Source organism: Mustela putorius, unplaced genomic scaffold (assembly GCF_011764305.1).
Source record: "Mustela putorius furo isolate JIRA1106 unplaced genomic scaffold, ASM1176430v1.1 tig00003869_pilon_pilon_pilon, whole genome shotgun sequence".
Classification (NCBI taxonomy): Eukaryota; Metazoa; Chordata; class Mammalia; order Carnivora; family Mustelidae; genus Mustela; species Mustela putorius.
Window position 1 is genome coordinate 1,149,475 of NW_025422021.1, and position 16,011 is coordinate 1,165,485.

The 16,011-nt window shown below is 37.8% G+C and overlaps 1 protein-coding gene across 3 annotated transcripts in view; it reads left to right on the top strand.

Moving 5' to 3' along the window:
• CERKL (ceramide kinase like) overlaps window positions 1-16,011 on the top strand; it is a 116,088-nt gene that overhangs the window by 82,810 nt on the left and 17,267 nt on the right. For all 3 annotated transcript variants that reach the window (XM_013064805.2, XM_004768950.3, XM_013064806.2), the window contains 2 exons: window positions 1,386-1,517; window positions 9,562-9,625. In XM_013064805.2, the coding sequence (XP_012920259.1) occupies window positions 1,386-1,517; window positions 9,562-9,625 (196 nt within the window). The remainder of the gene's footprint in view (window positions 1-1,385; window positions 1,518-9,561; window positions 9,626-16,011) is intronic.

Genomic DNA, 16,011 nt, shown 5'->3' on the forward strand with positions numbered 1-16,011 from the left:
CAGTGGGGAGCCCTCGCAGCTCTCTAATGGTGCAGGCCTGATGGAGGCGTGATGCAGAGGTCATGGAAGGAGGAGAAGAGCGAGATGTCCAAATGCCTGGCAGGAGCCCCGGAGGAGCCAGAGCACGCCATCAAAGAGGGGCAGAAGGCACCGAAACAGAATTACCATCTCATGAACGTGGGCACTTCGTTCGAATGGAGGGATTGGAAGGAAAAAAGGAACGGAGCAAGGTTTTGAGATTTTTAAGACTGGGTGGTAAGGAGACTGCCAGAGGCCACTTAGCAACCCAACAAGCGCAGGGACAATGACAGAGACTGTAGGCAGTTCAGCCTGGCCCTGTCTTTTGCTTATCCAGTACAGGGATCCCCCTGAATTCAAAACCTTGTGTCCTGTTGAAGGATGGTATAATATCAAATATGATGAGAAAATGAAATATTGTCTCAGCTGGAGGCACAAGAACTGACATTGGTGTTATAGATGTTTTCCATGAGGCTTTAGGGATGGTTTTATTAAAAGCAGATGCTAGTAACTTTTTTTTTTTTTAACCTTGAAACATGGCCCTGTGACAGCAGTTTACCTTGAAAGAAATTGTCGTTAGCATTCTTTTGACTCCTCTGTCTCGCCTGCACCTTCCTAACAGAAAATTTGCTTTGCACCTGCTCCAACTGGGTTCTAAGTGATAAGCATCTTGCAAGCCCAGAAAATTGTAGTATCAAATCTCAGCCCCAACTGTGAGGCAGCACTCTCATCGAATCCCTGCTGAGAGGTTTTCTTTCCCAGTTCCCCAGGGAAGAGTCCTTTCTCCCCTGGCTCCTTTTCAGGGTTGAACTTCGACCTAACCCTCTTTTCAGCTCCCAGCATGCATTGCTCTGGGCACTGGCCCTGACCCAGCCCTGTGTACTCTGCCCCACCCTGCGCTCCTCCACGGGTCAGGCCTGGGGAGCCCTGGGGTCACTGGGGAGCCCAATTCTAATAATGAACATATCTATCTCAGGAGAGGAAGTAAACCTTTCTGTTCTTTGCAGGTTATTGCCCCCCCCCCCATAAATGCTGATGGAACATTTGATATATTATCTATGATTTGGTAAATATACATGAGCTTTGCCTAATAATACAAAGTTGCTTTCATCCACATTTTCCTTCATAAATGAAATGCTTTGTTATAATTCATGATTTATGAAGAATTTACCTATTTAACTGCTAGGAAAACAAATGTTTTAAAATACTGCCATGTTTGGGAAAACTCATAAGAATTTCAAATAAAAACAGCAAATACTACTTAAATAGATATAAAACCTTCTGACTGGACTTAGTGTGTGGTTTTAAAGGGAAAGAAAAGAAGTGCTGATGAAGATTGTGTAACTTTGTCTTTGTTTTCCTCTTAGGTTTTTCAAATAGACCAAAGTCATTAAAAGTAATTCTCAACCCCCAGAGCCACAAAAAAGAAGCTACCCAGGTCTATTATGAGAAGGTTGAACCACTATTGAGGATTGCAGGAATAAAGACTGATGTTACAAGTAAGTCATTTTCAGAATATAATTTTGTCATTAAAAAAAAATATCATACTTAAGGAAGCAAAACAATCTGTATTTGTTCTTAAGCCAAACTGAGGAAACTACCTGTAATATCTAAAGCTTTTTTGCGTGTTTCTATAGCCTACGACAGCTGGCTCTAAGAATTATCACTTATTTTGTTTTCTTCATTGTGTTATTAGAATGTTATTATGATAATACATTAGAATGTATTGTCTTCAGACCTTTTTTCAGACTTTAAAAATTATTAGGAATCATTTCAAAGGGAGCTGTGCACTTTTTGATATCTTCATTGAGATTTTGGCTTTACACATTATTTCTACAGTTTGGCAAGCAATTGATTTTTGCTCACTTAAATGTTTGATGTCTTTCCATGGAATCCTTCATTAGGTGGTTTTTGTTCTGACTCTGACCCCTGCTGGTTAGGTCAAAACTAAGCATGTAACTGCCGGTTTAGATGAATTCAGAGAAGCCAGTAGCTTAAATTCATTGTCTAAAACAAGAAAGGTGTTTAGGTTTGTGCTGAGGAAAATAGAAATTTGCCAATGCTAAAGTTAATAGAAAGAAGATTAGCAAAATCCTTTCCAATGTTTTGAATTTAGTGACCAAATTCCTTTGTTTCCTTTGAGACTGATTTTTCCCATGGTGGGGGGGGGTATTGGAATGAGAAAAAGGGTTGATGCTATCAAAAATCACAAGCCCAGTTTGTCTGATTTTATTTCTATGTAGCTTTACTAACACACAGTGGAAATTTCTAGCAAATTTAAACTGATGAAGAGTATTGCATAATAAACCTGTTCAGAAGACAAAGCCAGAGTATACTTGGATTCTCCTAGTCTTGTTTATAAATTCATGGGGAAGGGATTCAGAGTGACATGGTTTTGCTCAGCTGAAACCGAGGGAGATGAGTCTCACAATATAAGATTTGATGCCCTCACTTCATGACTTGATGTATTGGGGTAGAAGAAGTTTCTCTAAAAACAATTTTTTTAAAAAGATTTTTGTTAATTTGACAACACAAGCAAGGGGAGCTGTAGGCAGATAGAGAGGGAGAATCAGACTCTCCACTGAGCAGGGAGCCTGATGTGTGACTCGATCCCATGGCCCTGAGATCATGACCTGAGCTGAAGGTAGAGACTTAACAGACTGAGCTACCCAAGTGCCCCTAATATTTTTTTTTAAACAAAAAGTTCAGCCACCCCAAAAGGCATCTATTACAATGAAGATTCAAGAGAAATTACCATGAAAAATTCAGGAGGAATTTGTGACTAAAATAAAACTGTAGTAAGAAGTTAATCTTTTACCTTTGTGGGTTTTGGTTTACTTAAAAGTAATTTAAAAGGAAAAGAAACAGTTCTTATCTATCATTCCTTCCCACTGAAGATTTTACAGATTGGTGGGGGAAAAAAGGTTGAATTCTTATTGTGTGGAGACCATAAAAGTTGAATGAGCTTATTGGCAAACTTAATAACATTATTGTGTTTCATTGATTTAATATCCAGGATAGTTTGATGTATATACTACTATGTATCTTCTGGTTCAGAAAACTCTTGTAGAATGCCTTGTGTTAAACACTGTGCAGAATGCAAGATGAATAAGTTACACTACCTGCTCTTGTGTGGCTCTTAGTTTATTGGGGATTCAAATAAATGTAATTGGGATATAGATACAAGAACTCTGGTGTCTCAGAGGGTGATATTTTGATCAGAAGATTTGAAAGTACTTGAAACAGACCGTTTGGGAGAGTCAGAGGATTTTTGTGGTTTTCTTTGCATAAGGAGAAGCAGCAGCAGAAGGAGAAAAATAAGGGAAGGAAGGCAAGCTTGCAAGCACTTCTAAGTGGGGTATGTGTGTGTGTAACCCATATCTTTGGAATTCTCTAATTCACTTTGGCTTCCTCAGTTTTGACTTCATCTTAAATTTAAACCTTTCTATCATCAAAAAATTGTTGACAGTGGATTAGATCCTTCTTTGTTCAAATCAAGTAGGATAGGGAAAGGTGTGTGTATGTGAGAGATCCAACATGCTTTAATACTGAGCAAGGATTAAAATTTTCTCCTGTCAGTTTGACTGCCTACAATGTGTGCCTGAGCTGGAGCATGCAGTCTCTTAACTCTTAAGACCCATCCCATCGTCTGGAAGTAGGAACCCCTTTTCCTGAAGGCTGGAAATACCTGAACTGAATCTGGGTGCTATTACGGAGAAAATAAAAAAGGCCCAAGTGGCTTCTGGGAAGGCTCCCAACCATGTCCACTAGAGGAAGTTTAAATCCAGATTCTGGACTGAGATTTTTGCTGTACTCCGTAGTTTACTCGTCATGTATTGATCCAACATTAGTGTCATTTTTTTATCATAGCATTGTCATCTGGTTTAGCAGCGATGATTCTGCCAACAGAATAGAGATTAGGAAGGAAGAGACAGGTCCTAGAACAAAGACTGGTGCATGAAAAACCTGGCGGAAGGCAGAGGAAATGATAAGAATGTGCTTGCTTTCCTTCGTGTTGAAGAGAAGAGTTTTATGTCCTAGGGCTCTTTTTTCCCTAAATTTATAAACATTATTGAATGTTATGTTTAGTTCAACATAAAATTAGGATATTTTATAAAGCAAACTTATAATTTTCTTATATATTTGTGCAGAATGGCTAATTATTAGCTGCCTAACACTCCTCCTACAGGCAAAATTTTAAAACTGCATCTTTTGCGTGTTAAACCATTTTAGTATGTATATTAGCTAAATATTTATATTTTGAAAGTTTGCTATTTTGTGCAAAGGACTGAATAAACATATGGATCCTTGAAAAGATTACAATCTTCCTGCCTGTCTCACAGTGTAGTTTTGTAGTTTGAGTCAGATAATACATTTGAAACTACCTTGTATATTATGAAGTGCCATAGAAAGATGGTCATAATGCTGTGCATGTCTGTTTCATAAATTATGTAGTAGTTTCAGTTCATACCTTGAAAGAAAAAATACATGAAAGAGTAAAACAGAAATGTACGTATTTTCTGGACATCCAGTATGACCATTATTTTAACATATCTTGTGTGCATTGCTGAGACTAAATGGAATATAAATTCCGTAATATATTTGACATGATGATAAATTCACTAGGAGATAATGCTTAGATAAATGAGGCAGGATTTGAAACAATCTAGCTAGGTATGTATATTATAAAGGATTTTTTTCTATAAGTTTCTTTTAAAAATGAATAGCAAAATTAATAGCTGGTCTAAAAAGTAGGTAGAGGATCTGAAAAACCATTTTCCCAAAGAAGACCTGCAGATGGCCAACAGGTACATGAAAAGATGCTCAACATCACTAATCATCGGGGAAATGTCGATCATGGCCACAGTGAACTATTACCTCACATCTGCTGGAATGGCTCTTACCAAAAAGTGTTGGTGAGGACGTGGAGCAAAGGGAAGGAACCCTTGGTGCACTGCTGGTAGGAATGTAACTTGGTGCAGCCACTGAGGAAAACAGTATGGAAGTTCCTCAAAAATTTAAAAATGGAGCTACCATATGGTCTAACAATTCCACTTCTGGATATTTATCCAAAGGAGAAAAAATCACTAACTCAAAAAGATAGCTGCACTCCCATGATCATTGTAGCACAATGGCCAAGACATAGAAGCAACCTAAGTGTCCATCAGTGGATGAATGGGAAAGAAAATGTAGGGTCTAGATATGTGGGTATATGTGTGTGTGCATGTGTATACGCATACTTACACACAATGAAACATTATCTGGTCATAAAAAAAGGAACTCCTGACATTTGTAACAACATGAATGGACCTTAAGGGCATTATGCTAAGTGACCTAAGTCAGAGAAAGTTAAATTGCCATCTGATCTCCCTTATGTGTGGAATCTTGAAAAAAACAAAGAATGAACCCCCAATTGAACATACAGGTGTAGAGAACAGATTCTTGGTTGCCTGAGGTGGGAGGTGGGAAATGGGAGAAATGAGTGAAAGGTGTCAGAAGGCATAAACTTCCAGTTTTTTTTAAAAAAGGAATCACCACATTAATAAAAATATACTTTTCCTTTTGGTTACTGCTGAAACCCTAACTACTTCTGAATATAGATCAGCGTCTTTTGAAATACTTGAGCTGAACTTGGATTCCCCCTTTGCTGCCACCACGAGCGCAGTATCTAATAATAGTGTCAGAAAAACTTCTGGAAGAACTTAGAAATGGAGTTTTTTCTTTTTTCTAATAACTTGTTGGCATTTGAGTTGAGGAAGAACATGAGTGGTAAGCCCAAGCTGGCCTATGATAACCTTTCTTTATCCTTCTCCCAAAACAGAGTAGATTTCAGGAAGTACATTATTTAAGGTCTAAGAGGGTTTTTGAGAGATTATAAATTCATAGGATAATTCATAGAACAATAAAGTAAGAAAAGGCACCTGAGAGATCAAACTGGAAATAACTTGAGAGTGATCTAGTTTAATTTCCCCCATGTGGTGGAGTGTAGGTGTGGCCTGACTCATGGATGAACTCTTGGGCTTTGCTTGGGGACCCTATGTCCCTGTCTGCCATTACTGGATAATACTGCTGGTCTTTATTGAGTCAGAGTCTCTATACCTTGTGCATATTAGAAAAGACACCTTTTTTGTTCTAACTTATATAAAGGCGCTCTTATCTCTGAGCTGATTCAGCCCAAGGCCACCAGCATATTGAGTTAGGTATACTGGCCAGATTGCAAACGTATCTGTCCCTTTGACCAAATGCCTGTGTGCAAGGCATGAACTGAAGGGAGAACTTGTGAGATGACTTTTGCCTCCTTGTAATTTTTAGAGTCAGTGTTCTCTTTTGCCCTAGTACAAAATAAATGCATCCCATCCTGCGTATAAGAGTCATTAAAGTATTTGAAACAGATCATATGTCTGCTCTTGATCTATCTTGTTCATTATAGGCAGTTCCATCTCCTTCAGTCAATTTTTGTGTTAACCAACTGTAGACCTTATCATACTCACCATCAATATCATGGTCAAAGGCACATCTGAATTTAGCCTTGATCTTTGCCAACTCAGGGCTCATGGGAGTGCTATTACTTCCTATTTGGCCCTGGTGGAATTGTAAAGAAAGTGGAGTTTGTTGTCACCTTTCCCCCCAACCCCTCCTTCTAGGATCATGAGTTTAACTTACAACACTTTTACCAAATCTCCTCTTGGAATTTTTTTTTTCTCTTTGGCTCTTTGTCTCTACTTAAAGCCTTCCCTGCCTGGAAATGCCTCCTGTTATTCCTGATCTTGCCCAGCAGAAAGCGAGGCAATTTGATAAAATTGAGTCACAAAAGATGCTAGTAGGTCAGGGCATTATTTCTTTCCAATTTTACCTGCATTTTAATAAAAATCTGGAGAGTACCTGTTCATGCATCATATCGAGTGAGAGGTTCTTTTTGTTATTCCTTAAGTAATTGTGGATGTATATGACAAATCCTGTTTCCAGTACTCAGATGTCTGGGGCTTGTCTCTGATGACAGTGTAGACTCATCTGTGGGGAGGTTATGTAGAAGAAGGATAGGAGACCTGAGAAAGTCATTCTGGAGAGAGTAGGATAAAGGTTGGAGGCAGACTTGGGAAGACTGTTACACTATCCACATTAAAAAATATTAGTGCTGGACCATGGACATTGGCTTGAGGAGGGATACTATAGCAACAAAGACCAAAGCAACTGGTCTTGACCTTGGAGTAGTTGTGGAGAGTGAGGAGGGAGACAAGCTAGGAAGTAATTTTCCTGTCTTGGGAGCAGGGAGGAGATGATGGAACACAAAGAACAATATATTTGAGAGGCAATCTGAAGGTAGAAATAACAGATTCCATCTGGAGCTAAGTTGGAAGTACCTACAGGCCATCTCAGTGTCTTATCCCATTAAAAATTTTTAACACCAGACTAAGAAAGGTTTCTTGAAGTCCAGGTTTCATCTGATTTTACTACAGCCTGTTTCCTCATCAACATTCAGCATTAACATCAAGACATTACTTTCTTCCAATCTTGTCTCCTTGAGGAAGTAATATATAAAGTGAAAGTTCTGGTATTTGGAGGAATCCCAGCACTGAGAACTGAGTTCAAAGCCTTGCAAAGAATGGAATCTCCAAATTTTCTGAATACAAGTGTCATAGGGTATCATTCTTATTAGAAAAGGAAAGGAAGTGAAAGAAAAGGCCAGTAATTTTTTGAAACTGCATTTGTCTAGTAGTCTGTTCCTTATGTTTATTTGGAATGGGATGATTTGAATCTGGCTCTTTCTCACTCCAGGGCCCCTAATATTATGTCTAAATAAATACTTCAGTTTCTTCTACTGTATCTAAATAGTAGTCTCTATCCTTTATCCCTGTTATTTTTTTATAATCACTTACTACTACTTCATATTGTACATTTATGTTTTAAAATCAGCGTCTCATTTCTGTCTCCAGAATATGAGCTCCCTGTTGCCAAGGACTTCATTCTTTTTGTTCATTTTCCTAATATCTTGTGATCAAGTTTCTTTCATCTTTTCTTTTTGTTTCAGGTCACTATTTTTTTTTCTTTTTTAACTTTTCCAATGTCATTTTAAAAATTACTCTTCTCGGATAATCTGTATCAATATATTGTCAAATTCTACCTGCAAAATCAAAGAAATAGAATATTATTTAAAATTTTTCTTGAATAAAGGTAGTGTTTAGCCATAGCCTAGTTTTAAAGCTACCTTTGTATTGGATTTTAAAAGCTTTACCAGAGTAAGCTGCAGCCTAAAAGCAAGATTTGATTAACTGATTCTCAGCATAAATATTTCTTCATAATATCATTAAGTATTTTCAGTGTGTGTATGTATATAACATTTTATTTCCTATTTTTAAGGTTTTGACTACTTGCTGAAGTTATAAATGATCAACACAATCACTTATGATAACTTAACCTTCCAAGTTTATTAATATTAATATTTTATCCTTAGTTTCCTCCTAGCTTTCTTCTGATTAGAATTTAATACAGAGAAGTTTTATTCATGTGAATGTTAACAGCCTTTGAATAAGCTGTGGGAGAATTACAATGTAATGCTGCTGGATCCAGAATGATTCTTTTCGACACCAAGACTAATAATTCTTAACAATATCTAAAAACATTGTAGGAAAAGCTTGAACCATACTGGCACCAGGGACAGACAGGCATGAAAGATTAATGTAATCTTGCATATAATGATGCACATTCTTACACAAAAAATCCATCTGCAATGTCATGTCAGTCAGCAGAAATCTTTGATGGGTGGATACAGCTGGGCTGTCTCTTCTGGCAGCGCTGCCCTAGAAAATGCTAAATGTGGTTGGGATGCTTGGTGCCATCTGCAGTGTGCCAGTTTGTGCTGTCTCCACTGGCATTTACAATACTGCGTAGGGCATCACGACTGTAGAGACAGCGATAGGGAGTGACAGATCCGTTTCCTCAGAGGCTTGGGCGTTGGTGGGTCCGTGCCACCGTCCTCCTCCGCTTTGGGTCTGTTACCGTCGGTGTTGGCTTGCCTTCGTTGTTTTCACGTCCAGCTCCTCCTCTTTTTAGTCTAGCCGTTCCAGATACACATTCTTCTAGTATGTAAATCTTACACTAACCTTTCCACTAATTTATTCGTGTGAGGTTGCCAAAGCGATTTAACATTGACTGTTTGATGCCAGCTAATGTGCTTTATTTTCAAAATACTGCTGCTCTTAGGCTTCTGATTTGAGGGAAATGTATCTTCTTTATAATATCAGGAAGGGAACACTGAACAGACATGCCCCAAGATAAATGATCTGACTGCTGTGTGTGGGATCGCTCCGAATGACTTATGTAGTTGGAACAAATATATGACCCTCTTTTACATAAAGCTATAAAACACATCAGACAAGTAACACTTAATCCTCTTTCCCGTGATTAAAATATAAATATTCAAGGATAAATGTTGTTTTATGACCCGACCATATGTTTATGATATTATTTTGCCAAACTAAGTGAAAGAGTGTAGATCATTGTTTAAGACTTTAACCTGTTTTTTTGGGTTTTGTTTCTAAATAGTAACAGAGTACGAAGGGCACGCTCTGGCACTGCTGAAGGATTGTGAACTCCAGGAATTTGATGGGTAGGTTATGTTATTGGTCTGTATGTGTCCCATGGCCTATGTTCTGGAATGTTTTTGTTAGTCTTTAGCCACATATTTGGGGCTTATAAGTGTTTCAGTATTTGTGGTGTATGTAATTAGACTATTTCATTTGTATCTGTATACTAACAACTAATGATCACAGTATGGCCTGGTCCTCTGCCTCTCAGGATCAGGCATAGGAAAACAAAAGGAGAGATATCTAAGTGCCAGGAAATCAAAGAGGACCACATCATACTGACCTAGTGTGCATATATTTGGATCTGTAGTCCTTAATTCTTGGCTTGAACCGTGTGAGTATCTAGAAAAGCATTGATGGAAGGTTATATGGTATAACTATATTGAGATCCTCTTTTGTACATTTATTGATAATATTAATAGTTACCCACTGGTTCATTTGGCTGTGATTGCAGGTAAATATTTTATACATACAAATATATTGGAGTGCCTGGGCGGTTCAGTTAGTTAAGCATCTGCCTTTGGCTCAGGTCATGATCTCAGCGTCCTGAGATCGAGCCCCATGTCAGGCTCCCTGTTCACTGTTTCTCCCTCTCCCTCTGTCCCTTACCCCCTGCTTTTGTGCTCTCTCTCTCTCAAATGAATAAATAAAATATTTTAATATGTATATATTATTTTCAGTATAAATAAAGATGCCAATTTTAATTCTTTTGTAATTTAGTGGCTACCAATTAAGTGTGCTATCCAGAGTGGGCATTGGAAACTGTTGTTTGCAATACATTGTTGGAGTGTGTAGAAATCGTTCACTGTCATGCAAACATTAGAAATGAGGCGAGTGACATATGTAGTTTTTTAAAAAGTAGGCAAATCAATTTGCAAAGTGATGGATTGATGTGTAAGACAAAAACATTTTAGGGAAGACTTTTTTTTACAAGAGTTGATATTTCAGGGTTTTAAAAGGTAACAATTATGTGAATTACCTGTGTCACATGGTAATGGGCAGGAAATAAAATGTAATATCAGGAAGGGCAGTTGTGTCTTTGAACTGTAGGGTGAAAGGCTTTGCTCTTCTCAAAGAACTACTAGAATATTTTAGGAAGGAAAATAATGCAGTCAAAATAGAGCATTATTAGGGTTGTTTGTCCAGAAGTGCTTAATATTTTTTTTATAAGAGACAATATTAGTAGACAAACCATAAGTGACTCCTAATCTCACAAAACAAACTGAGGGTTGCTGGGGGGAGGGGGGTTGGGAGAAGGGGGTTGGGGTTATGGACATTGGGGAGGGTATGTGTTATGGTGAGTGCTGTGAAGTGTGTAAACCTTGCGATTCACAGACCTGTACCCCTGCGGATAAAAATATATGATATGTTTATAAAAAAATAAAAATTAAAAATTAAAAGAAACAATATTAGTGGATGAAGAAGAACATTTGATAAGTAAAACAAGACTTTTTAAAAAGGAATCTGAGAGGAGCAAATCTAGATGACAACATTACATGATTATTGAGAATGAAGAGTATGAGGTAGGAGATTACTTAAGAGCTTTACAGTTAAAGGGGTTTAAAGGGGTGCCTGGTGACTCAGTGGGTTAAAGCCTCTGCCTTCAGCTCAGGTCATGATCTCAGGGTCCTGGGATGGAGCCCTGCATCGGGCTCGCTGCTCAGCAGGGAGCCTGCTTCCTCCTCTCTCTCTTTTCCTGACTCTCTGCCTGACTCTGCCTGTGATCTCTGTCAAATAAATAAATAAAATCTTTAAAAAGAAAAGAGTTTTACACTTAAAGCTAGACAGATTAACAGGATACATTTGGCAAACTATCTTGCAAGTATACAATTTAAGAAAGATAATTGAGGTACTACACAGTGGTTAACTGAACATAATAAAAATTAAAATACTAAAAAAAATTTAAAACTGAACTTTTATAAAAAATACAGACTATTCCAATGTTCTAATAAATTCCTACTTTTACGCTAAAAAATTTTTTTAAATGGCAACTACATTAGAAAAATAAAGTAATTGGGGGACCCATGCCCACCACCTACTGCCTGTTAGTATAGTCCTGAAACACAGCTTGTGAATATATAAGTGTGGCTGTATTGCAGATAAGTCCTTTCTTCAAAACATAATTATATAAATAATGAGGGTAACAGATATCATAGATATTAGACCTGGTTTTGCCCATCACCATTTTGAAGTTCTATGTGCTATGTGTATGTGTAAATGTGCTATGTATAAATAAGTTTCATTAGTAATTATACTATGTAAGGATGAAGATGAATTTTGCAGAGGGGCACCTGGGTGGCTCAGTGGGTTAAGTGTTTGCCTTCTGCTCAGGTCATGATCTCAGGGTCCTGGGATAGAGCCCCGCATTAGGCTCCCTGCTCAGCAGAGAATCTGCTTCTCTATCCCTCTCTGCCCCTCCCCACTGCTTGTGATTTTTCTCTCTCAAATAAATAAATAAAATCTTTTTAAGACTTTTGCAGAATGACAAAAGACTGAAGTGCAGTATAGCAATTTTTTTTCTCTAACTGAATGTACTTAATTCTTGTTTATTTCACATGTCAGGTGTTGTTATTTAACAGTGTGGCCCTAAATGGTATGCAGATCTTTGTTGTTATCCACATTTTTTTAACCACATACTTTGACCTAACTATTCTATGATGTAAGTTCAATGATTTGATGGTTTCTGAATTCCACAAAATGCTGATTTATTTAGGTCTTATAATAATTTAAAATTTCTATTGAAAATCATCTATTTTCTAAGATTCCATCAATACCTCATTTATTTTCATGGGCCTAGTTTTTCTGTTGGGATCTGGGAACAATTACTAAAATGGTCATTTTAAGTCACTCCACTTAGAATTACACAGATTAGGTATATGAGGAGGACAATGGAAACAGTTTCTTTAGACACTTTAAGAGAATAATTCTTTGTATGCATTTTGTTTTTTAGATTCCACGTATGTATGAAATCATACTGTATTTATCTTTCTCTTATTTCACTTGGCATAATACTCTCTAGGTCCTTCCATGTTACAATATTCTCTAGATCCTTCCATGTTCTTACAAATGCCAAGATAAAAGAACAGATTGGTGGTTGCTGGAGGGATGGAGGTGGGGGGGTGATGTGGGTGAAGGAGATCAAGGGGTACAGACTTCCAGTTTTAAATCAGTCAGGGGGCTGTAATATACAGCATGAGGACTATAGTCAGTAACAGTGTATTGCATATTTGAAAGTTGCTGAAAGAGATCCAGAAAGTGTGACAAGAAGATAGTTTTTTGTAACTTTGTATGATGATGGCTGGGAATGAGACTTATTGTGAAGATCACTTTGCATGCATACAAATATTGAGTCATTATGTTATGTACCTGACCCTCATAATATGTCATATGTCAAATATACTTCAATTAAAAAGAAAGAACAATTCTCTAACAAGTTGAAGCATTTGAAAACAGAATGCACTCCCTTTGTGTGTTCCTGTTTCTGAATGTGTTCAAAGAGTGGCTGTTGAAGGACTTCCTGAGAAAAAGGTACAGACGATTCGAGGTTGGGATAAGCTACCCCCAAGATTCTATGGTCATTGATGAGAGAGGGGATTCCTTCAAGAACTTGAGCCTGGAGCATTTCTGCCTGACTCAAGTGAAGCTACTGGTAGGGTGTGATTAGAAAATCATCTAAAGGTTTATAGACACGGACCAGACAGTTTAAGGTCCAAGAAATATTCTTAGACCTTAATAAAGCCAGATGGTTTGGTAAATAATGTTTAAGAAATGTTACTTGTTAAGATTTTGGAATTTTTGATGAGTTACATATGTTTCTATAAAGACATATCATGGCAAAAAAGCTAACAGGAACACATCTATCAGTACGCAAGATCGCTGTTGTGCATCTCCAGTGTATCCTAGCAAACACTCTGAGATCCATCACTCAAACTTGTAGGAGTGCCACTTTTTATTTGCCTCCTATTTTTACTATGCATGGAGAGAACATTTTGTAACGGCAAAGAAAAGAGTACCGTCAGGTGCAGAGACCTGTAGCTGGAACCATTGAATTTACAAGTGTGAGCATGGTTAAGCTAATCTGTAGCTCTTATGCAGTTATAAATGTACTAATATTTCCTATTTTGCTCCATAGTGTTTTATTTGAACTTGAATTAGTTTTTCTCTTCTTTTTAAAATTTCACCATGAACTAGACCTATGCTGATTCGGACATTATTGACTAACATTGAGATTTGACCTCATTGACCATCATATCTGTATTACTAAGTAAGGTAATTTTTAAAAAGTACTTTTTTTCAAAAAAGAAAAAGTTTAAATCAAAACCTAGTAACCTGTTGGGAACATTTCAAAGATGATACTGGTTTGTAGATGAAGAAACACAGATTTAAAAATTATATAAAGGGAAATTTTATGAAGAGAAATAAGGTATCAGCCTCTGCTTCTACCTTTCCAGGCAGAATGATTGTATTTGGGGTCATGGCAAGAAGGAGTTTACTTTTTCTGAAAATACAAGAGGTAGCACATGCAAAAGATTAGCTACTTTAAGTTTTATGTTTAGGGTAACTCTTAAGTGTGGGTAAATTAACACATAAAAGGTTGTGGGTGGGTGTTTGCTTTGCCTTTTCTTGTAATGTGCAGACTCTTGTGATAGGTTTGCCTGAAGTATATCCTTGAGGCTGAGTAACTATTCCTGGAGGTGATCTTAATGATATAATAGTTATCAACATAAATATATTACTTTAACACATTTAATTACACATTAATTCTATTGGTAAACTGATTTCCAAAAGAGTAAGCTTCCCATAAGGTAATTTTCATTAGATTTCACATATAGAAAGGATACAAGACATGGACTAGTAGCAGTGCTGTCTCTTAAGGCCGAATTGTGATGTTTCAAATCCTCCTTCTGTCACTATGTAATGACCTTGGAAAAGTTACTTAATCTTTCTATGCCTTAGTTTCCCAATTGAAAATTGAAGGTAAAAATATCTATTGCATATGATTAGTGTCCAAATTAAATGAGTTTATACATGGAGGGTGCTGAGAACAGTGTCTGGTACATAGTAATCATTCACTAAATGTTACTTTATTATTGTAATTATCATTTGTTAAAGTTTCAAAATAAGTAACCTAGGACGTGTTAGGACAAAAACTCAAAGGCTTTTGTGGCAGAGTATGTTCACAGCGGAACCATCACTATCAATTCTAGCAGTGAGTTAACATGTACCAGATGCTCTACTGGGTGCATGATCCCAGGGGTCAGATGCTGCTATACAGAATGGCAAAGTCAGGTTCTGTGCTAAGTTAGATGTTTTGTTGGATGACCTTATGTGCTCTGTTTAGATCACACACACCTCAGAGGGTAGAAAGACCTTACGTGCTCCGTTTAGATCACACACACCTCAGTGGGTAGAAAGGGTGTGAATCTCCTAGGTGTGCTTAAGTTCATAGAGTGTTGGCCAATCTCCAAGATCTTTGAAATCGTATTAGACAAGGTTCACATCAAACCTTGGCTTCCCCCTCTATAAAGATGAGGCTAATGCCTACTTCATAGAACTCTGAGGATTTAATAGAAAAGAACCAAAATAAACCAGAACTTTATTTTCTGACATAAAGTCGACCTTCAGTAGGTACAATCACTTTTTTTCTGAATCAGTGGCCACATGATGAACCCCTAGAATCCTTTCAGACCTAAAATAGTACCCCTAGTCAACAATGACTGGGTCATATCCCACGTCCTGGAGTCTCTAATAACAAGGGTGGACCTGGATCCTGTCAGGCAGTATGCAGTCCTAGGGCTGAACCACAGCTCTGTGCAGGGGCTGGAAGGCTGAGAAAAAGGTGGGGGGTGGGGAGTTGAGGCACCCTCAGACTCTGGGTTCACCAAAGTCAAGAGTTTCCTAACCTTAAGGAACCATTTAAAAGCTGGTGACCAGGGCACCTGGGTGGCCCAGTCAGTTGAACGTCCAACTCTTGGTTTTGGCTCAGGTCTGATCTCAGGGTCCTGAGATTGAGCCCCACCTCAGGCTCTGTGCTGAACGTGGAGTCTGCTTGGTCTCTCTCTTCTTTCTCTACCCCTTCATCCCACACTTGCTTTCTTTCTCAAATAAATAAATCCATTTTAAAACAAATAAAACCTGCTGTTCATGATCCATAAGCTGTTTGTTTGGCACATGGAGGTTTTTAATAAACTGAATGCTAGTTGATAATATTGACAAATTAGGAGAATCACCCAAAAATCAGAATCTGTGGTGGTTCTAGAAGAATCAGAGGATGAAAAGTGTCTGAAAAACCTAGGCATGCCTCCCAGATGACGTGAGTGGGCTGAACTGAAAATCCGTCCCTTCTTTAGACTCATTGTGACCTTCCATTTTTGCTAGGCTCTTTATGGGCCTTGAGTTATGACACCTG